General features: G+C 44.3%; 1 protein-coding gene and 2 pseudogenes across 1 annotated transcript; 2 read left to right on the top strand and 1 right to left on the bottom strand.

Moving 5' to 3' along the window:
* The first annotated feature begins 5,504 nt into the window (after positions 1–5,504).
* LOC149363329 (uncharacterized) lies at positions 5,505–7,845 on the top strand (annotated as a pseudogene).
* Positions 7,846–8,472: 627 nt separating this feature from the next.
* LOC149363328 (uncharacterized) lies at positions 8,473–11,598 on the bottom strand. The gene is made up of 5 exons (XM_089569919.1): positions 11,286–11,598; positions 10,506–10,667; positions 10,011–10,290; positions 9,738–9,848; positions 8,473–9,439 (listed from the first exon to the last, which is right to left on the bottom strand). The coding sequence occupies exons 1-5, from the start codon at positions 11,465–11,467 to the stop codon at positions 8,531–8,533; spliced, it is 1,644 nt and encodes a 547-aa protein (XP_089426045.1). The 5' UTR covers positions 11,468–11,598; the 3' UTR covers positions 8,473–8,530.
* Positions 11,599–22,842: 11,244 nt separating this feature from the next.
* Positions 22,843–23,682, top strand: LOC149363327 (very long chain fatty acid elongase AAEL008004 pseudogene; annotated as a pseudogene).
* The last annotated feature ends 205 nt before the right edge of the window (positions 23,683–23,887 follow it).

Genomic DNA, 23,887 nt, shown 5'->3' with positions numbered 1-23,887 from the left:
CTTTTTAAAGCTGATAGCGAACTTTCGAGATAAAGTTTGGAAAGTTACTGGAACGCGCTGGAACAACTTAGAGTCGGCTCCGCCTGGAAGCGATCAATCGAGATAAATCTAGGGGCGTCTTGCATCACAAACAAAGCGATAAAGCGGCGTGCCGGCAGCTTTGAAGAATGAACAAAAAAACACTAGTAACATTCGCGGCAATATCCAAAGCAATGGCCCATAGTTCAAGAAAGGAGGCTTTGGTAACACATATAACGCAGCATCATTTAACCTCCGAAATCGACTTCGTTCGCTTATAAATGTAGCTCTTGTCTGCAAGCAGTCTCAGTTTGTACTTGAAATTGATGACTTTTTGAAAAAGTGAAGCCAATATCATGCCCCTCCCAAATTCTTTTTATTTAGATTAAACAAATTAAATAACAGGTACTAATAATACTCTGTTTCCCGGCATGTAATCAAAATAAACGCTTGAGCTAAACAAAGTAGTAGTGTTCCTATTACACTAACCGAAATTTTGTTTCATGCTTCCTCACCACGAGCAATTTTAATCAGCTGTTTGAACTGGATGAATGTGTCATTTTCATGAACCGCAAACAGTGCGGATCGACATGACGAGTGCACAGCATCGGAAGCAAATTCAATTAGTGTTTCGCTTGGAATGTTCACGTATTTCTTTGTTGTTCAATTGGAGCAGCAGATATAGTAGCTTGTTGTGCTCTTTTTCAGCAAAAAAATATTCAAATGAGTTTCTTTTCTCAAGTTGCTGAGTGATAAAAGTGGATTACCAAGGTGTTCCTGCCGACTGCAACACATGTAACGTATTAACTCTGCTACTTCATAAAGCATTCCTACTGATGCGAAGTCAAAAACAAACAGACCGCAACGGAGTTGGTAAGTAGGCGGCTCCAATTCCAGGTAAAGCCGTGCCAAGGGCGCTCCGATATTTGCGGACGGTCAAGTGCACTCTAGCTCTTGGACGAATGCTGTTTATTTTTGGCCCATTGCATTACCGCTGGCACTTATGTTTACTGCACATCCTGAAGAGCACCGCAGGGTATCACAGGGTCGATGCTGAGCAGCTTAAGCTTCCTGTGAAGGTCACGTGACCACGCTTGTCTTGATCTGCTGACAGTAATAACAACATGTTCACACCGTTCGCACCGCCTGGCCGTCGTCTGGCGGACGACGAAGGGGGAGTTGTTGCCTCTTCTGGATTCATCATGCGTAATCCCTCTGTACGTTCTGCCGTCTATAAACCATACTGAAATTATCACACTCCTCAGTCTTCAGCCGGATTCTGCTCCGTCACTTCTCAGTCTTCAGCCGGATTCTGCTCCGTGTTTTGGACTTATACTTCTTGGCACAGAGAATTCATCACTCATTTGACAAATTCTGTGTGGCAATATGTGAAAAATGGGGTCGCCGAAATGCACCCCCCCCCCCACCAACCCCATGTATCGGTGGATGGAGTAATTAGTGGACGCCCCTACCCTGCACCTTCTCGTACCCTTTATAGGCTCCTAGCTCTCGGAGACAAGATTTCTTGAAGAAAAAGAAATGTTTCAGCGCTTCACGCGAGCACCGACCTCCCTGGGGGCCTTGGACGCTGGGAACAGGCTTTGATTTGGAGCTTAGGCCTCCATGTCGACCTCACCCCTGTGGTAACATAGCCATGGCCGGAATATTGCCATGCCTTCTTCAGTGACCGTTGCACCGTCTTTCTCTCTCCTATTTATGAGGCACCGCCTTTCTCTCTCCTATTTATGCGTGAGCGTGTGCGCGCGTGTGTGTGTGTGTGTGCGCGCGCGCGCGCGCGTGTGTGTGTGCGTGCGTGCGCGCGCATGCGTGCGTGTGCGTGTGTGTGTGTGCGCGCGCGTGTGCGTGTGTGCGTGTGCGTGCGTGTGTGTGTGTGTGTGTGTGTGTGTGTGTGTGTGTGTGTGTGTGTGTGTGTGTGTGTGTGTGTGTGTGTGTGTGTGTGTGTGTGTGTGTGTGTGTGTGTGTGTGTGTGTGTGTGTGATGCTGCTTCGTGGCAAACGGCATGTTGTCGAAATAACAACCAAAGAAAAACTGTTCAGTGTGCTACCTTTCGCTGCAAAAGCGTCGGTGGGGATGTAGGACCTCAAAGACACGAAACTGGGCCTTGCATTAGTCATATACAAAATCTATACGAGGTATGTACAGACATTTTTTAGTGCCGCTGAAAACCAAACCGGGAAAAAACATTTCCTTCATTCCTTTTCTCATGCCCAAAAGATGAAAACAGAACGGAAAAATGCCAAAACGGAGTTATTTGTACCTTTCATCCGGCACAGTGAGAATCGCGATGCCCATTGCTAGTTAAATAGGTTATCAGGACTTTAATAATCTATTACACCTGTGGTTTTTTTTTTACGTCAGAGCGTTTAGCAGGTACTATGAGCCGTGGGAGCATCAAAAATTTTTCCTTATGCATTACGTTCTAAATCATCCAAGAGGTATAATTGAACGTAATAAAAAGAAATAAAGATTGAAAAGGCAGAACTATGAGCATTAACTAGGCGTCGCTAAATAACGGGGTCGGAGCTATTCATTGAGGATATCATTTTCAACATTCGTCAAGAGTACTGACTGCAGTAGTTTTCAATCTATGCGGTACTTTCATTTAAGTGAGCCTGTGACACAGAAAAAAAAGAACCTGTGATCCTGCAACACTGAAAACTCAAAAGGTTTGAGTTTTCATTTTTTTATACGACCACTGCATGATGCGTAGAAGGGTGCTTTTGGCTCGAGGAAGCTTGGTTGCAAAGCTGGAAAGTGACTGAGAAACCTGCAACAAAGATGATGATGTTTGGCAGCTTAGAACACCAACTTTAACAGTTTTTCTCGGCGGCGTAATTTAAAGATTTCAAAAACAAAGGAGGTCCTGTCGTGGAAAAGCATGCAATGCGTTAAGTTCTTTTGCTCAAGTTGTTCCTGTCATGTCGCATATTTGAAGGTTCTCTTTTACGGCTTTCGTCCATGATACCCTCCTGCCAAAGAAATGGACAAGTTTAGTGCTTCTTATTCTTTCCAGTTAGCACTCGCCAGGGGTGTTTCAAATACATTCCCTTAGTTTCTGTACCGTCAACAGAAAAAAGTCAAATATATAAGTGGGGTTTTAGGAGCTGAGTTTTATGCGCCTTCAGTACCAGACTGACATGGAAGTCTGCTGTGTTAGTGACCAAAGCACTGCACTGAGACGTAGGAAGAAACTGCGCAGAGGCGTTTTCCCTGAACGCCTACAACTGAATACAATAAAACTACAGTAGCCCAATCCGGCCACGGTTTGGCATTAGCTTACTGCACAAATAGTTGAGAAAGTGTGCCACACATAGGAAGGAGTTAGGATTAGCCGGAATACTCGAGCTCGTGTAAAATACCAGAACTGCATTAGTTACCTCCTAAACAGATTAGGCTTCATCTCTATTTTCTTTCGGTATCTTTATGTGCATCACTATGTTAAGGTCTCCTCGTCATTAGAAGTTGTTTTGAACTCTAGTTCGCATTGCCCATGTCACTGTTACAACAACCTAGTGTGGGTTACAATTACCACAAAAAATGTGAACGAAGCACTCTATTTATAAGATGATATTGTCCAAAACATATATAAAGAATGTTTCTCGGCTAGCTTCCACGAGCACTAAATTTTAAAAGTAGAGCAGTTTACATAACGAAAGCCCTTCCACATGTACTGCACCTGACAATTTTTTTTCTAGATATGTGAAGCTTGTTTTAGTGTGTCGATTTTCTCCAAATACTGGCAAACAAAGGTACGCCGACCTGAAGACCTAGTTTAGGATTTTTGCCTTGTCAGTGTTATAATTACATTGCGTTTTGTTGCTTCTTTCCTTGAGTTTCTTCCTGCCGCCTTAACAAGCAGCGTGCAGGTTGATTTCTTTCTCTTCCACATAAACTGATATATTACCGTAAGATTCAGTGTTTTTATTTTGGTCATTTTGACTAAAGATCTTGAGATACCTTTCTTTTTATCGTGTGCTTGAATGTAATGGCGTCCAATACCACATCGAGTTGCCTTGCGCTACCCTTAGCACTGGAGCCATCCGAATACAGTGATAAAGTGCGTAAATAATCTTATGAACATCAACCATCAATCAGTCGTACGCATTCGCGAGAAAGATAACATTATCTTGTGCAATTGCAAGTGCAAAGTGCAATATGTCGATTTCGGTCTGAACCGCTGTGAAGGGTCAAGTTACTAACTGGCTTCTGTCGGCTTAAAGTACAAGTTCTTTGGCATATTTGTTTTTCAAAAAGTGAAATTTTGAGAAAAAAAAGTGAAGTAAATAAATAAAGGAGCAGCAGCATGTCTGTAGGAAGAGCGTTGTTCTTTTACTTTCAGTTGCTTCGGCAATAGGAGACATCAAGCGCTCATGTTGCGATATTGAGTGGGACCAGAAAGTCTGTATAAAGATCACGAACGTGAGGTTCACTAAGGTTAGTACAACAGCGGCTGGTCAAGAGTCCAATGACGTCAATTTTGAGCAGAAAATAATAGAAACCGTTGTGAAGATATATTTTACCTTCGATATACTAGGCAAATCGCGTGAGTATGCGCTTTTGCGGTGGCTCACCTTTCTATTTTATTACTCCATACAGCAGTACGGGAGGCCGAGCGAGTACTCGCTGATAGGTGGAGTTTCCTTGAGAATATCCACTTGCCAAAGAATGGAAGAATGGAATACTGGTATGCTTTCCAGTCTCTCGACAATCTTCATATTGAGAATTTTCGAGTGCCTTTTCTAGCGTTGAGTAAGTACTCGGGCGGAGAGAACACTCTATCGGTTGCTCCGTGCTGTATCATAGAACGGTACCCGTCGCCGACAAAGGATGCCTTTTTTTAAAGGAGAGTAGGAATCTCTGCCAGATCTGCACCAGTGTACCTTCTGCAGATTTGGAAATTCAGCGGAAGCACACTCAAACGACTGTGAGCTGCAGTTAAGACGGAGGATGTCTCAATGATGTTGACATACTGACCACGTTAAAAGAAAGGGAGACATGCTTCAAACATCATAGGCCGCATGTTCGCAACTATTCAGAATTTAACACGTATACTGTTACTATAACGTAACGTTTAAGACCCGTGATTACAGGAGCATTGGATTATGATGGCGCGTTTGTTTTGCCATTAAGACGAGTATTACAAAAGAACATTCTTATTCCCTCCAGTAATTGAGATGTGTAAGGAGTACGTGATTTTGTGTCACCTCCGAGAAATAAACAAACAAAATCACTGTAAACGTCCGGAGCAGATTCTTGATGCAATATCAAAGAAACTGTGGCAGGTATTTCCTATAGGGACCCAAAGCAACGTCGAGCGGCGCTGCTGCTCTTGACAGGGAGCGCCATCTCTGGCAGAAAAAAAGAAACTGGGGATAGACGTGGCGCTCCACCTCATGCTTTCTCCTTTCGCTCTCTCGCTTCCGCGCACGTGCAGACGTCTCGCGCTGCTTCTGTCGCGCGCCGCAATGATCCGGCTGCAGTGCGGGTTCAAAAAGATATGCCAGCTCGACAACTATTTCAGGAAAGCGAACCTAATCAAAGGTGAAAGGCTTTTAAGCCATGTGTACTCCGTAGAGCAGGTAATTGAAAACAACGAAGCCTGATTGAATGGAAAATGCGTGTCACAAGTTAGCGACAACGTTGTGTACGACGTGAACCTTGAGCCTGTCCATTTGTTATATGCTCTAATAACTGAACGTTTTTATAAGCACTAGCTACGAAACGAAGCGGTGCACTCGGTTGAAGTTCTCCGTTGTCGGAATGCATATAGGAATGAGTTGTTTCCACATGTCATTTTTGAAGAAATTAATCGCGCACTTTCGGGAACGACGTTTGCGTCATGGGGAAGAAATTCTTTGCGGACAAACCATAATACCCGCTATAAAGCCTGGGACAGTACGAGACACACATACTCCATCCCTTAGAACATCACCCGCTGACTTGGCTGGGAGGCAGCTGGACGTAAGCGCTCAGAAGCCACACATATTGTTCGCCTTTTTATCTCGGTGGCTCGTTGTTCTTTCAGTTGCAATGTCATGCCTGCACTTTATTTTTTTGTTCGCGATTGTTAGATTTACAGACTTAAATACGTAAAATCTGCTCCGCGATCGCGATGTTCAGCGTGAGGGGTGCCGAGCTAGAGGCGGGCTGTCGTAGCTGTGGTATCGAGCGCGCGGAGCGTTCGCGTAATTGCGCTGGCATAAAAACGCACTCACAACATTGTACTGGGTGTTTTAAATAATGAAGCCTTTAACCAAATCTTTCGCCTTAATTTTAGCTTTGTACGCGCGCACGGAATAGTGTGGGAGGGGCAGACGGAGTTAGCTGAAAAAATGTACACCGTGCCACATGACATGTAGCTGAAAATTTGTAGAGGGAAGTTTCGGGAGGAAGCCTTCTTTAAGAAGACGGCAAGCGTCTACGCTGTCTCACTTTTATTTCTGACTCTCATAGCTGTCGTGGTCGTGCCAGGAAAAGCAGGAGCTGCTTGTTCGAGAGGGGCGATGCTCCTGCAAAGCTGGAATTACAGCTAACTGCAAGCACGCAGCTGCGGTGTGCCTCCATGTGAACGACCACGAAGTAAATTCATGCACCAGCGAGCCCCAGAAGTGGGGAAAACCGAGCGGAAAGCCCAAGAGGCGCTGAGAAGGGGATGTTTTGGACCTCTTCCCCCGTAAGTATTTTTAGGCATCCGATGTGCCACACCTTTAAACGGCAGTTTCCATTTTATGAGTGAATCGTTACCTTCCTTACCCCTTGTCTCATTCTCCATAACAGGACAGGGCAGCAGGGTTCCTGATACCAAACCAGCTGACCCCAATATCATTCTCAGCTATCCGGACATAGTGTGTCCACTGAGAGAAATATTGGGGCTGCAAAATCGAAGCGCTGAAGATGTCATTTGTGCGACCTTGCTAGATGACATTGTTGACAAAGTCTCAGAAACTGTGGAAAAGGAAATCCTAGAGGATTTACTGCAGTCAATGTCGCACCGGCCTGTTTACAGGTATCTTAATGTCCTCGATGACAAAACAACTGAAGTAAAAGATTTTGTTAGCAAAATGGACCGTGAAAGGGCGCATATGTACAAAACAAACGTAGTACTGAAAGAAGCACCACGTGACATGGGCTTCCACACCATAGGCCAAGCAAACTGCTCACGGTACGAAACTAAAGTGCAGTAAAAGGTAGGCGACACATTTCATATACATTCTGTTGACTCATATTTTCAAATTTGCCAATTTTCAGATGGCATGAAGAACGCCGACTTCGCATCATCAGCACGAAAGCACATGCCATACGCACAAAAAAGAATGATGAAGGATTGGAGAGAGCTGCTATTAGCCTTTGCAGAACATCATCATACACAAGTGCTTCAATGCGCTACGGTATGTTTCCAACAGCACAAAAATTTGTTTAAAAGAAACATTTGGAGTGCTTAGTTATGGCATTCCAACACTAAATTCACTTGTGCTGCCACAAGCTTGGACATAAACCGTGATGTTCACAGTTTATTTGCTCTTAAGTTAAACATGTAAATGTGTTTGACTAGGCATCAAGACAGAAGCCACAGCACGAGAAGAGCTCCAACGAAAGCTTGGCACCCGTATTGTGCAGGTGAATTCACTTACCAGTTTACATCAGGAGTTATTCCTGGCATGCTCAGTTTCCTCTTTGTTGTACATTTCAACTCAAGCACTAATCTCAATTATTCATGTTCTAGGAAGGACTCGTTGTGCTTCCACAGCAGCCATGACTGTTGCAGCCCAGATGGACTCGCAAAAATTGGCAGTGAAACTGTGTTGATTGAAATCAAGTGCACATTCAAATACAAGGAAGAACCATTCATCGACTATGAAGAAAGGCGAAGCTTGCTCCCCTACTTAATGTTTAATGGAGATGTGATTGTGCTCAGAACCACACATACTTATTACACACAAATACAAGTCCAGATGTATGTTTTGAACCTGCAGTGGGCCATTTTATGTGTCTACAGCCCGAAACATGCAGTTATAGTGAAAGTAACTCGGGACGAGGCTTTTCTGTGGGAACTGATCCCCAAGATGGAGTATTTTTATTTCAAGTTATTGGTTCTGCATTTATTGTAGGTTTCTATGCTCTATATTTATGGACAGATGCACGATCCTTGCCTGAAATCAAACTTATTGCTGTGCATACTTCAACTTACTTATATATCTGCCGTTTGGTTTTCAGTCCTGTTATTGCCTCTTTTACATGTATATTTTGCTTGTAGAATAACACATTACAGAACTATCACAGGGCTTCTCACTAAGAAATAAAATTCAGACAAAAAACAGTGGTGTGATTGAAGAACCCATTTATTGCCTGAAGTGCACATAGTTGCAGTTATCAAGTCACAGTGTGCTAATATGAAACTGCAGAACTAGTTTTCCTTTAAATTTCCATCTTTTTGCAAATGCAATCTATGCCTACAAACCAATTTATGGATGCCACAGCAAACCAAGCAGTCCTACTTATGAATTATTGGTGCTTGCATGTTTACAAGGGCAGCACACACTGAAACCACTTTGTTCATGTGTGGGACCAGGCTTAGCGGTACTCTGTTGCTTAGAATATGATATATCTTCAGCCTTTGAATAACTCTTTCCACATGGATTCGCACAGACGCAATCTTGTATGTCTTTTCCATGTCTTGTTCAGACAGCTGTCCACCCCTTGAATTAAAAGGAGGCATAAGTAGCACTGCACCTTTACCCTCTACAGTTGTCCGTATGCTCGGGAATCCTTTGTCACTTAAAACTAAGTCCCCTGGTTTGATAAGCTGCAGGAAGCCGGAGTCCTGTGTTATGAAACAGTCTGTATGCCGTCCTCCATAACATTTAGAAATGAAACTTATCATTCCATTAGGAATTATGCCGATCAAAATTTTGAGCGTGTATCCTCCTTTGTAATGTGAATACAACACGTGTTGGCAATTAGGATTAGACGGTGTTTCTGTGCGGAGCTCGGTGCAATCTATTATTAGGGTGCAATTTGGATAATTTTCTTTGAATGGGGGAGGCAAACACAGCTTGATTACTTCCCTGGAAGGCATAAAGACCCACTCTTTCAGGGCAATGCTTAGAATATCAAGCGTCTTTCTAAAAAGAGTTGAGGCTGTTGTGGCTGTGACACTGAACATAGCGGCCAAGGCACTGTACGTTATCCCAAGCCGTAGCTTGGCAAGGAACAAACATAGCTTGTCTTCCCTTGACATCGCATTGCGCCTGTACTGTGGTGCTGGCAACAAGTTCAGAAGAAGGCAGAAAACTGGCAGCGTCACACCGCACATATCTTGCAGTGCCTCTTCCTTTTCCTTCAAGGAATCAAAGCCATAAAATCCGCATTTCCGCTTCCAATTTCCATCTGTGCTTGCAACCTTCAGGATAGAATAAACATACAGAATGATGAAATGGAAAAAGGAACCACACTAAGGAAAAATGAATAACAAAGAGAAAATAACATTTGTACTCTCAAGCAGATAAACAAGTTCATTCCAAAGAGAAAATCAGCATGGCCATTATAAAATTTAAAAAAAGTGATGCATCAAAGGAAAATAAAAATGAACATTGCCCAATAATGCAAGTAAACTGGAGAAAAACAAAAGTGGGGTGCTACAGCAAGACAACACCACAGTTCAACAGAACAGATAAAGAACAACAGCTGCATCATCTAACCTTGTAAGTCATTTCTGTGTGCATGACTTGTGTAGAAGCTTCAGTGCCATTTGTTGCTGAGAGAAGTATAGTTAGCTTTCCTGAAGTTGCACATTCTTCTGTTTGGCTTGTCTGAAAAAAATCAAACAAAGGATATGTTGAGGTATTTAGACAAATTTTCTGTATTCTTTGGGGAAATTGAAAGGACATTATTAAAAGCAAATGTATGTTGCACTAGTGTCAGCTATATTTACACTGACTAAACAGGAGCCCAAAATTAAAAGGTGTCCTTACAGCGTCCGTCTTTTTTGCAGTAGAATGACTTTCTTGTCCTGCACCACACAAAAGCTCCAAAGAATGTGAATCACTCGTGTCGTTGAGCAAAGAGGTAGTTGTACTTGTTTCCAGAGGTGCATCACTGAAATCCATTGGGCTCAAGTCACGATGCACATCGTCCAGAACGGAGGCTTCCAGCACCTGCATTTTTGCTTCATCGGCTGCACTTTGCAATGGATGCTCATCTTTTGCAACAAGCTGTTTGGATGAGATTTCCTTCTTGAAACGTGTCTGCCACCTGCATTGCGCAATCAAAATTCTAGGTTACTAATTGAGTCTTGTGCAGGCTGCAAACAAACTTGCCATGAAATGTAGTCACTAAATACATGAGAATGCACCTAATGATCATATTATGATTGGACCGCAATTTCATAAAGCAGGTAAACAACAGAACACATTTGAAAACATAAGCTTGTAACTTCCACTGGCAGTGTCACATTTTTGGTTTCATACCTTTGCGCCCTTTCCCGATCAGGTGCCTTTTTTCTGTAGATAGGTGGAAAAATGGTTGGAATGTAGGAGGGATGTTGGCTGATGTCACTCTTGCTGTTTCCCACAAAATGCGTGCTACAAATTTGTGTATGTTCTTTTGGCAGCCACTGAGTTCCATCGGGACTGCACAAGAAAGAACAGCATTCTCTGTTATCCACCGCCAAGACACACACGTATTCACGCACATGCATGCACACAAAGACACACGAAAACATAGAAACGAATGCGCACACATGAACAAATGAATGAAAATTGCTCAAGCTCCGAAGGTGGCAAATGGCAGAGCCGCCGAGCTCCTAAGCATTCGACATTGTAGTAGTATACATAATGGTGGTAACATACAGAACATAAAATGCTGCCATAATAAAGAGGCACAGCAAATTGAACTAGCAAAACAATGTCCAAGTTTGTTGAAATTAAAAGCAGTCTGTTCAGACGCGAGAAAGATGCTTGCCTGATGCGCAAATCGCGGCGTCAATCCTTTGACAACGTACGTAGTTCAAATGAATTCAATTAACAGCGCAACGAGCACGTGCAAGTGTGAATTTCAACAATGACGGCTACGTTAAAAAAAAAAAAAGCTGATTAAAAACGCCTCCACATGCCACCGTAACTTGGCTTTCACACACACGTGCTGTGAGAAGGCAGCGATCTCGATATCGAGATGCGTCGCGGCAACAAACAAAAACGATTAGCTGCCACGGTCAAAGCAGAAAACTAGAGAGGGCTGTCATGACTTACTTGACTCTCCTTACAGCGGTGATCCAGGCTTGTCTCCTTTCTTTCTCGTACCACCTGCCTGGGAATCGGTACAGTTTCACAGGCGGATCGCGATCTTTGGTGTTGTCTGCACTGTTGTGGCAACCCACGACACAGCAGTACTTCGGACCTCGCTTTTGTTTTCGTTGGGCCGTTTCTGTCATTGCAAAAATTCCGCTTCAACACCCTTGTCGATGCAGCGCACAAAACTAGCCACGCGGAGACTACGCTGCGCCCCAGCCGGACTGAACAGCACGCGTGCACGTGCGCCGCCGCCGCTGTCAAACCGGCAGCGTCTGCAGCGCTCCTTCCCAATAGCCTCTCCGGGTGGCCACCATAGGAGGCGCGGCGCTGTCGTCGCGCCGCCAAACTTGAGCTTGGGTTCCCTATAGGAAGTTTCGATTTGTTTTGTGCGCGAAGCAGGGGCCATGCAATAAAAATATTAGCTGCTTCATTTCATTTCCACAGTTAAAGGAGGGACGCACGCGAGAAGGTTAGAAAGGGCCCGGGAGCTGCTCACAGGGCTGTCCTTATTTATTGACATTTGTATATATCGGCTTGCGCTACTCAATCCTACATGTATACTGCGCAGCCCGTGCAAGATTCAGTCTGTATGGAGCCCACCGATCACAGCGGTAGCATAAGTTTATTTAGCCCGAACATCTCAGAGGCTAAGGCGGTCCATGCATACTCTGGCGTTCGTGTTCGTTTTTTCATCATGGTCCAAATATGATGTACAGAGGGCAAAAACCTTGCCTAGAACATATCCCGGGCGTGTTTTAGGCTGAACACGCGATATCTAGCAATAACATTTGGTTAAAATTGTCTGTATGTAAGGCTGTGCAGATAAACTCATTGGGTTACATCGTCATATTTTGTCTTCCGGTTCACAGCTGCTTTAGGAGCCGCGGAACACACAGTTCGGTCGTGCTAGACAAGTGTTTGCCCTCTGTGCGTTGCTGAATATAATAATAATAATAATAAATTTTATTCCGCCATCCCGATGTACATGCAGAGGCCCTGAGTGAAAGCTGCCTCCTGACAGCTTGACAAAGCCCTGGACCCCCAACTTTATGGCAGAAGACAGGAGGTCGAGCAACATGGTTCTTTACAGTGAGAGAAAAAAAAGAAACTAAATTAATTGAAATAAAAAGAAATGAAGAAAGGAATTTGAATTACCATGAAAGGAATGCCCGAGTCGCTTAAAACCGGGAGGAAGAGGAAAGAGCGTTAAACCAAACGCCCTTTCTTTTATGGTTTATTTCTTATTAACTCAGTTTGCCGACTCAGTTCCTGGTTCTCTACCTGGCATTGTGTGCCTGAAGGGAACAAAATAATCATGTTTTCCGCAAAGCGCTGTCTGTAGGAAAAACCATGTATGCCCTAGGAAAACAATAGTGTCCAAAACTCGATCAACCCTTCAATTTCAGGCCACGCAGGCATCCACGGGGAATCTGAAAGTTTTCAGCTACGCCTGCTCCTTACTGTGCCCATGCTGACGTTACGAAGAATCCAGAGTGCCGTGTAGTGGCACCAATTGCTCTTTCGCGTGCCGTCTACCGCTCGATGACAGGACTGAAATGCACATCGATAGCTAAGGCAGTTCAGACGTGCGATGAAACCGCCGCAGATATTGGTGCGTATTCAACAAGACCCTGATGTCTCGGCACAACACCGCAGCGGCAGACACTCCTATGTACGCTGGCACTTTTATGCGAAGCATATTGCTAGAGCTACCACTCACGCCGTCGCCGTGGGAACCCCCCGTGACACCGTGACGTCACACCACGTGACACCGTGACGTCATACCACGTGACGTCACACTACGTGACACCGTGACGTCACACCACGTGACACCATGACGTCGCACCACGTGACACCGTGACGTCATACCGCGTGGCACCGCGACGTCACACCACGTGACATCGGATGACAGAGCCGGCCTCCACCTCGCGCCGTCGCCGCGGGACCCCTAGCCGTCACACCACGTGACACCGTGACGTCACACCACGTGACATCGGATGAGAGAGCCAGCCTTCACCTCGCGCCGTCGAACTGTGCTTCAACCAGTGCGGACAGTGCTGTATCGACTCTGGTGCAAGAGTTAAACTGTGCTTCAATCAGTGTGGACGGTAGTGAGTGTAGTAGTATGTCGACTCGTTTGGAGCGTCGGAATGCCTATACACGACAAAGGCGCACCATGGAATCCTCCGAAGAACGAGAACACCGGCTGGAAGAGCGTTGTTTCTAATACAACCACTTGAATGTCCTTGTGTCTCATACTATAAAGAGAAGTTTATTGACTTCCAAACGATCAGGACAAAAATCTCTGCCTCTCCCGTAACCGAGAGTACAGTAATCATGAAATGTTTACGGGCCTAATGTCATCTCGGAGGACACCCGAACCGCACCGTACAGGAAGGGAGGAACGCCACCACCCGTTCAGCGCGATGCCTTGCCATTTGAACCCAAGGTTTCTTGAGGAAAGGAAATGGCGCAGTAATTCTCTGCCATCTCGGTGGACACCCGTTCGGCGCGATGCCATGCCCTTTGAACGCAGGCTTCCGTGGCAATCCAGGCGCTCACCCAACGCGCGTCTCGGGGTTAGTCGGCGTTCCGCTGTAGCCATGCCGTTTTCCCCCACGACGAAGGCTTCTAGTGGTTGTATTAAAATGACCAAGTATTCAACCAAGGAAAGCAATGTATTACCAAGCCTAGCCACTAATATGCTTCGCATTCCCCAGGCTTAGCCAAGCTGAGCCTCAGCAACTTTTTAAGACCGTTACTTCAATGCTTAATAGAATTCCCATCGCAGCTGTACCGCGCTCAGTTTATACTTTGCAATACGTTCTCTGTCTTTTTAATCTCACTGAAAATGGCTTAAAAATCATGGACAGCAAAGGTCGCGAGTCAGCATGTGTGTATAAGGCCCTGTGTAAATACCAGCTAGGTTTCGCGGTAGACCTTCAAAATCAGCTTGGGGATTTTCCTGCTGCTACGCAGATATGCCTAAATTTGTACACAGTCTAATTGTTTGTATATGAATGCGGAAAAAAATTGACTATATAGAAAAAACATTTCATGCATATACAACTTTACCAAAGAAAAACCGCCCACCATGAACGCTTCTGGGTCATGCATGGTGGCTCGCTTTGCATATTCAGAGCTATAAATTTCTTTAAGGTAAGAGTGAGAGAAGCCAACAGCCACAGAAACCAAGGAGCACAGGGGATTTTTTTTTTAAATTCATTAATTTTTTTTTGTGGTGTTGATCAAGTAAGAATATTACTGAATATGTTGTCGCTTAAAGCTAATTGATTAGAAAAGCAGAAGAAAAAACAACCACATGCCGCCGGTGGGATCCGAACCCACGACCTCCGAATTACGCGTCCGGTGCTCTACCTCTGAGCTACGGCGACGGCTTTCAAACCTTCTGCTTTCGGGGGTATTTATGTTTACGAATAACCTAACCTTGAGAGTGTTCATCAGCGCCCCCCACGTTCGTAAGCGGCGGACGTGGAACGTCCTGAGTTACCGCTGGTGTGACGTAGAACGCCATCGAACGGCGAGGGTGGAAGCTGTGTGAGAACCCTCTTATGGAGGTTTTAACCCAGTTCTACGAAGTCTAGGGCTTGGAGGAGAGCAAAAGAAAGATCCACTGCTTGGTTGGGAATCAAGCCGTTAGTTTTATTACTTTTTTTTTAAATATGTACAGGTGCACTGGTCTAAACTACATGTAAGAAAACCTTCCCCGAAAGCGCAACACGGACGGCTTGTATCTCTATGGCACGCGACAGGTGTCTCAAAATAAAAATAATGCTGTTTTCTTGGACGTCAAACACCCGGGGATGTTTGCTGCAGCTGTAGATTTCGGAGTGCCTTTTGGCATTCATGGAGGAAGTTCGGAACTCTTAACTGTCTTCATAAAAATTAAACACAAACCGGGACAATATGTGTATTCTTGCAGTATTTATGGCATTAAAACATTACCTCAAATTTTACAACCTAATGACGGTTAAATACACCTCTAACAGAAAAACATTTCATGCGGGCATGCCTTATTCTGGTCATTGCAGAGTTTTTTGTCGTAACCGTTCCCCTATAGGAGTCAGCACGAACTATGCAAGCTGGTAACCTTAGGCAAAGAAGGTACAAACATCTTCCTTGCGTTTTCAAGCTGTCAAGTCTGATTTCACACATCCGCCCTCTGGAGAGAAGACAACAAAATCATCAGCGTTAGTTAAAGGTGAAAAAAAAAACCAAGTAAATGACAAATATTCACGACCGTTTGTCCTCATGTGTATATCGTGTGGCTCAAAGACGATCATAAATTAAGTTTGAACTTAGAATGCAACTATGAACAAACAAGACCAGAGACCGGCTGTGGCGAGCTAATAGAGCCCAGATATTCGCCGTGGCATTCTCAATGCTTCCAACTCGGTGCAGTTCTAGTAAATCACTGAACCACTTTATTAATGTTTCTTTTTGACGCCACAGTTATTCGGAAATATATTTTAAACATTGCGAATAAAACATAAGAATGCAAAAGGACTCCGACGCGCCATTCCAAATAACCGAGGTCAGGTATGCAAGCAGACTCGCAACGGACAGAACGTGGCGCCTGAGGAGGGTAGAAACGATAGGTCGTGACCCCAAGCATGATTATGTACGAAGGCAGCCGAGACATTGTGGCACCTTCCACAATACATAACGCCAGTCAGTACACGTCAGGTCTGTCGTTATTGGACGCCATGGTGTTTCCGAAGAGTTGCTGACGAGACAGGTCAAGGTGAAGGAGGGCCACAATCGAAGATACCTCCCGTTGTAGGATCAGGCCGCACGCCCAACTTGAAGGAGTTTGGTGCAGCACTCGCTACACGTGTTCGTCGCCCCAAATGCACATAATAAATCACGTGCCAAGAATAAGCGCCCTACAAATAGAGCGCGCTGAAAGGGAGCCCCCAAAAATTTACGGCCGCGCGATCTCTGACTGCTGCTCGTTCAGCTCTGCTCGCATTTTTTTTTCCGACAAGCCACTCAAGGTACTCGACAAAAAGAAACGTGGCCTTGGACTCAATCGAGATGCAGAGTCAGTTTTCTCCGCCAGGCCCTTAACGCGATTTTTCAATTTCTTAGACGCGCCTTGAATTCGAAGTAAAGGGAGCGCGTTTTCATCCTGTTTTCTCGCGTCTATGTTTCTAACCGAAGTGTTTGTTTTTTATCAGTCGGCACTTGCTTTATGTGGTTGACAGCGGCATTTGGGACTCGCACTTCTCACTCTGCCGGAAAAAGCTTGACCCAATTGCACCGCAACTGTTGTCACGACACTGAGTGCATTCAAATGGAACTCTGAAAGCAATTTTCTTTAAAAACTCGGAGTTGCCGAACAAAAATGAGGGCAAGGTCTTGCTGCTCCATTTCTATGCAGTTTAGGTTCACTCCTAAAGAGTATAAAAAAGTAATCTGGTTTATGCCCTTTTACTGGGAAGCCTGTTGCTTGGTCATTTCTTTGAATGGCTGCGCACAACCTTGAAGCAAATTACCCTAATTTACTATAACAGGCTTCCGATTGTCCTCTGAATGCTTTATTGGAAGGAAAGGTCTCGTCTCCCCCTTGAAGCTGGAGTTGAAAAGTGGTGCGGTTTTAACGTAATTAAACCGAGTAAACGTGTAAAAGCATGCGTTTGTTCTGGTTGGATCATACTGTTGTTTTGCTGGATCATCCGCACGCCTCCCGACGACATTAGTTCTATAGATGTATTGGTTGATAACTGCGAAGGCGCCAAGCACAGTGCGAAATTGCATTCAATGATACTGATTAACTGGCATCTAACCTCCACGAAATGAAAGACGCAAATGCGCAATCACTCTCACACATGGCGAAAACAGCAATTAAGATCCGAAATTTTCTATGTTGGCTCCTTGTCAAAGAAGAAAAAATATTATTTCCCACCGCTATTCTACTTCGTTGCACTACTGAGATATGGAAGGCACCGAATAAAAAAAGGCACAAAATGCTTATGGTGGAATCAAGACGTTCGAAGAGTACTGCATGGTCTAATGTCTGAGAAGCTCCTTATGCTTCACAAATGCAATCATTCACAAGGCTGGTAATTTTAAAATCTCTTTACTAAACAGAGGTACAAGGAAGAGGCCACGTAAAAAAACAACAAGAGTATTAGTATTGTCAATATTAACAAGTGCCGGTATGAGCGCTGATGGGGTGAAAAGAGCTCGGAAAAAAATGCTGTAACATTATCTTGTTCGCGCTACCGTACAGTAAAAACACACAAGGGATAACTTAGATAAGGAAATGAGATTTATGCATTCCTTGCCGGTTATATCATCTGCTGGCTAGTTATTCAGTAGACATACACTTCCTTGCAATACATAGCTTGTTTACCAGCTAAAATTAATCAGTTCGTATAAAATACGAGGAGTTCCAGAAGGGTGAACACAGTTGAGTGCTATTGAGTTTCGCATGTCCTTGTCAGAAGTTTGTTTTTTAATTTGCAAATATAATTCAATTCCGAAAATTGTAGATCATCTTGAGATACAGCAGGCCTAAGCGTTCGCACCATTCAGAATAGGTGTCTTTATTCATTTATTTATTTCAGTACACTCAAAGCCCGAGGACATTACAGAGAGGATGGGTACACATAATCATGGGCACATTTTTTGATGGCGTCAGTGTTGAATATTGTGATGATGGAGGAAGGAAGGTGGTTCCATTCGTCGCAGGGAAAAGGAATAAATGAATTAAGACTATTTTCGGTGCGACATGGCGGAACACCTGGCTTAAATTGATGATCCATGCGCGATGACACGTAGAATGGGGGAATAAGCAATTGATTATCAAATGTCGTGTAAAGATAAATATTATGAAATGGACACAACCGTAAGTACCTGCGACACGGGAAAAAGGTCAGGAAGATTTATGGTTGTTTTTACTGAAGAAAGAATTGCAGTTCTCGGATAGTTAGATATAATAAAGCTGGTGGCAAGGTTCTGAATGGATTCAACAGTTCGCGATAAAAACAGAAGACCCGGGTCCCAACTTGTGCATGCATATTCAAGTTTGTGCCTCATTAAAGTTGAATAAAGATGGTCTTTTACAGGCATGGGGGCAGACGAAAAATTAGGACGAAGGAATCCAAGCATACGATTAGCGTTCATAGATATGAATTCAACATGTATATTCCATGATAGGTTATTTCTCATGTGAACGCCAAGATGCTTACAAGATGCCACAGCAATTAGCTATGAGCTGCCTACGAAATAGGTGATGGAATCATCAAATAAGCGGAGGGAGACTCGCATGTGTTTATATTTAGTGACGTTAAGGGCCATAAGCCAATCTGTACACCAGGAAAATATCCAGTTTAGGTCATCTTGTAAAGCTTCACTTTCACGGGGATCAAAAATAGCGCGATAATTAACACAATAAGGCAACACATTCCTCGTAGCTTCCAAGGCTGTACCCTGCATACAAAAAGCGATGCACAAAAGTGAGACAGAAATCAATAGCTGTAGTAACGGCGAATCTCTCGAACAGAATCAGTTGTGTGTGTATTATCAGCACCCTACAATACATTTACCGCTGCAAACATGAGGCTAGCCGGAGCTATTTCTAATCCTCCCTGCTCTGAAAGAACAACTTGGGTGTCTCAAACCTCATCGGTAGCACATTTTTAAGCAGCCACCTGCCAGGTCAGTTTCACGCAGTTATACCACAATACCACTGATCAGGTAGGTTATTAATGCACGCTGCTACCTATGAACGTCACACATTTTGCGTAGTTTCCAAGGTTGTACCCTGCATCCAAAAAGCGATGCACAAAAGTGAGAAAGAAATCAATTGTTAGAGTAAAGGCGAATCTCTCGAACAGAATCAGTTATGTGTGTATTATCAGCACCCTACAATACATTTACCGCTGCAAAAATGAGGCTTGCCGGAGCTATTTCTTCTCCTCCCTGCTCTGAAAGAACAACTTGGGTGTCTCAAACCTCATCGGTAGCACATTTTTAAGCAGCCACCTGCCAGGTCAGTTGCACGCAGTTATACCACAATACCACTGATCAGGTAGGTTATTAATGCAAGCTGCTACCTATGAACGTCACACATTTTGCGTAGTTTCCAAGGTTGTACCCTGCATCCAAAAAGCGATGCACAAAAGTGAGAAAGAAATCAATTGTTAGAGTAAAGGCGAATCTCTCGAACAGAATCAGTTATGTGTGTATTATCAGCACCCTACAATACATTTACCGCTGCAAACATGAGGCTTGCCGGAGCTATTTCTAATCCTCCCTGCTCTGAAAGAACAACTTGGGTGTCTCAAACCTCATCGGCAGCTCATATTTAAGCAGCCACCTGCCAGGTCAACTGCACGCAGTTATACCACAATACCACTGCTCCGGTAGGTTATTAATGCAAGCTGCTACCTATGAACGTCACACATTTTGCGTAGTTTCCAAGGTTGTACCCTGCATCCAAAAAGCGATGCACAAAAGTGAGAAAGAAATCAATTGTTAGAGTAAAGGCGAATCTCTCGAACAGAATCAGTTATGTGTGTATTATCAGCACCCTACAATACATTTACCGCTGCAAAAATGAGGCTTGCCGGAGCTATTTCTTCTCCTCCCTGCTCTGAAAGAACAACTTGGGTGTCTCAAACCTCATCGGTAGCACATTTTTAAGCAGCCACCTGCCAGGTCAGTTGCACGCAGTTATACCACAATACCACTGATCAGGTAGGTTATTAATGCAAGCTGCTACCTATGAACGTCACACATTTTGCGTAGTTTCCAAGGTTGTACCCTGCATCCAAAAAGCGATGCACAAAAGTGAGAAAGAAATCAATTGTTAGAGTAAAGGCGAATCTCTCGAACAGAATCAGTTATGTGTGTATTATCAGCACCCTACAATACATTTACCGCTGCAAAAATGAGGTTTGCCGTAGCTATTTCTTCTCCTCCCTGCTCTGAAAGAACAACTTGGGTGTCTCAAACCTCATCGGTAGCACATTTTTAAGCAGCCACCTGCCAGGTCAGTTGCACGCAGTTATACCACAATACCACTGCTCCGGTAGGTTATTAATGCAAGCTGCTACCTATGAACGTCACACATTTTGCGTAGTTTCCAGGATTGTACCCTGCATCCAAAAAGCGATGCACAAAAGTGAGAAAGAAATCAATTGTTAGAGTAAAGGCGAATCTCTCGAACAGAATCAGTTATGTGTGTATTATCAGCACCCTACAATACATTTACCGCTGCAAAAATGAGGCTTGCCGGAGCTATTTCTTCTCCTCCCTGCTCTGAAAGAACAACTTGGGTGTCTCAAACCTCATCGGTAGCACATTTTTAAGCAGCCACCTGCCAGGTCAGTTGCACGCAGTTATACCACAATACCACTGCTCAGGTAGGTTATTAATGCAAGCTGCTACCTATGAACGTGACACATTTTGCGTAGTTTCCAGGGTTGTACCCTGCATCCAAAAAGCGATGCCCAAAAGTGAGAAAGAAATCAATAGCTGGAGTAACGGCGAATCTCTCGAACAGGATCAATTGTGCGTGTATTATCAGCACCCTACAATACATTTACCGCTGCGAAAATGAGGCTTACCGGAGCTATTTCTTCTCCTCCCTGCTCTGGAAGAACAACTTGGGTGTCTCAAACCTCATCGGTAGCTCATTTTTAAGCAGCCACCTGCCAGGCAAGTTGCACGCAGTTATGCCAGTAGTTTGAGGCACCCAAGTTGTTCTTCCAGAGCAGGGAGGAGAAGAAACAGCTCAGGCAAGCTTCATTTTTTCACCGGTAAATATTTTCCACGCTGCGGATAATACACACAACTGATTCTTTTCGATAGATTCGCCTTGTACTCTAGCAACTGATTTCTTTCTCAAATTTAGGACTGCGGTTTGTGAATTGTGAGTACAGCCCTGGAATCTACGCGAAATATTTCACGTTCATAGTTAACAGCTTGCCTTAGGAATCTACCGAAGCAGTGTCACTGTGGCCTAACCGCGTGCAACGGACCTGGCAGGTAGCTGCTTAAAAAGGAGCTGCCGATGAGGTTTGAGACACCCAAGTCGTTCTTCCAGAGCAAGGTGGAGAAGACATAGTTCCGGTATGCCTAATTTTTGCCCCGGTAAATATCCTGAAGGCTGTGGATAATACACACACATCTGATTCTGTTGGACAGATTCGTCTTTTACTCTAGTATTTGATTTCTTTATCACTTTTTTTAGTTGGTTTTTTGTTGCTAAGTATAACCTTTTGAAACTGCTGTAAACGTGTCACATTTGTGATTAACAGCATAGCTTGATTATATTCCGGTGTAGTGGTACTGTTGTCCAACGACATGCAACTGTGCTGGTTGGGGGTTGTTTGAAAAACAGCCGCCAACGGCTTATTCTCGAAGTTATATTTCGGCATGTTTTTATTTTGCGTTTTCATTCCTCGCATTTTTTGTTAAGATTTGTATTCTAATGGTTTGTATTTTATAAATGTGTTCGGCAGTTTAAGAGGTCCATGTCTCTGACTCGACTGCACTTTTTACTGATTTTGCTTTTTGATTTATAACTTTCTGTCTTCATATTTATGCCCCTCCTGTTTAGGCCTTCTTTAAGGCCTGCAGTAATATTCAAAAAAAGTAAATAAATAGAGTCTCAGTGGAAAAACGATCATTGTAAATTGAAATCTACGCCTGCAAACAGTGCGGCTCATGCAGAATTGTCCTCCAGAATTCTGACATGGCCGCGGAATGATGGAAAATTCAAAGAGGCAGACTAAAGCCTACCTGTATAGAAGCGGTATCAAACACTGCAAATTATGACATGATTACGTATCTGCCGCTAGAGTTCACCTGAAATTATCTGGTGTCCTTAGACATGTGGCACCTGAAGTCTATGGCTGGAGAAAACACGCGTTAAAAAAAAACAATAGCTTTCTGGGCAATTAGATCGAGTCCGTGATCTATTTAAAAGCCACGTGTTTGACATAGGCGCAATAATAAATGAGCCGTTGAGTGCATTTCAGAGAGCATTACCTGGCTCCACACATCGCGTCACCCTGTTCCAGATCAATATGTAGAACGCAGAGCTTGCCTGAATGCATAGACTGAGCTTTTTGCTTAGCAGTAACATGTGGTTTAAAAACAGAAGCAAACCGCCTGCTGCAACTGCCTTCCCACGCTTTCATAAAACGAAATTCTGCGGCAAACTCCACCGCACATCTGATATTAGTGAGAGCCCATATACGGCCCGCAGTGTGCTATGACCCTCTTGCCTCTGAGCCACTGCAGCATTGCGAGGTAGTAAGAAGCATACAGAAGCGCAATGAAGTGACCAGTAGCCGTAGGCGTCCTTGCCTCCTTCGCATGGTTTAGACTTCACTGTCCTTCGGCAGAGGGAATCAAATAGTTGACTTTGTGGCTGAAGTGAAGTATATTGTCAGCAAGGAACCTCTAAAAAGGCACTGCAACTCGGACGCCCTGGACTAAGCAAGAAGTTGCGGTGGGCAAAGACCAGAAACCCATTATGGCCGCCTTCAAGAAAGCTAGCGTGGTCTACACCGACGAGAAATTTTTCCTCGTAAGAGACCCACGGACCGCGGACTGGTATTTCCCTGGGAATTGGCTGCTCATAACACTTCTGCTAGTCGGCTACGTTTACGTTGTCAAGATCGCCGGCCCAAGTTTTATGAGAAATCGCCAACCATACGACGGCATCAAACCGCTCATCGCTCTCTACAACCTCTTCATGGTGGTGTGTTCTGCCTACTTCGTTGTTGCCTTCGCATCAACAGCGTACATTCGAAATTCCTACAGCCTTCTCTGCCAAGGGATCGACTATGACGCCAGGGACGAAGGCACCATGGCCCTTTTGCATCTTTACTGGTGGTTCGTCATTCAAAGAACAGTAGATTTTCTGGATACCCTTTTCTTCGTACTGCGCAAGAAGGACTCACACGTGTCTTTTTTGCACGTCGCCCACCACACAATAGTGGTTTTCAACGGATGGTTTGGACTCACCTACGGACCAGATGGCCAATCAGCTCTAATTGTGGTCGTCAACTGCTTCGTGCACGTGATCATGTACAGCTACTATTTCCTGAGCCTCCTAGGCCCGGCCTTCCAGAAGTACTTGTGGTGGAAGCGGTATCTCACGCAACTACAGCTGGCGCAGTTCTTCTTCCTCTTTCTGCATGCCTGGATGCCGCTTTTTCTCCATTGTGGTTACCCGAGGTCGCAGACTTACATCACGCTTTCTACGGCTGTGCTTTTTTTCAGCCTCTTCACGATCTTCTACATAGACAGTTACCGGAGCGAAAAAAGGCGCCTTAACACCAAGTGTGACGTCGATACCAAGTTGCACTGAGCTTCACAATGACATGGCCAGATTTTTCAATGCACCACTCTGTTTAAATCCTTTCACCTCTAAATTTCAATGCTTTTACAGTCAAAGAAAATATCTTTTATGGACGAGAACTTTCTGTAATCTGATTAGGATTGTTCTGTTTGATATTGCCGTAAAGGGTGGCCTGTCTGGCGCCTCTCCTCGTGCTCACTTGCCAATGACGAAT

Source organism: Amblyomma mixtum, chromosome 2 (assembly GCF_055824585.1).
Source record: "Amblyomma mixtum isolate Tamu chromosome 2, ASM5582458v1, whole genome shotgun sequence".
NCBI lineage: Eukaryota > Metazoa > Arthropoda > Arachnida > Ixodida > Ixodidae > Amblyomma > Amblyomma mixtum.
The sequence above is the reverse complement of the archived record's forward strand: the minus strand, read 5'-3'. Positions and strand labels throughout refer to the sequence as shown.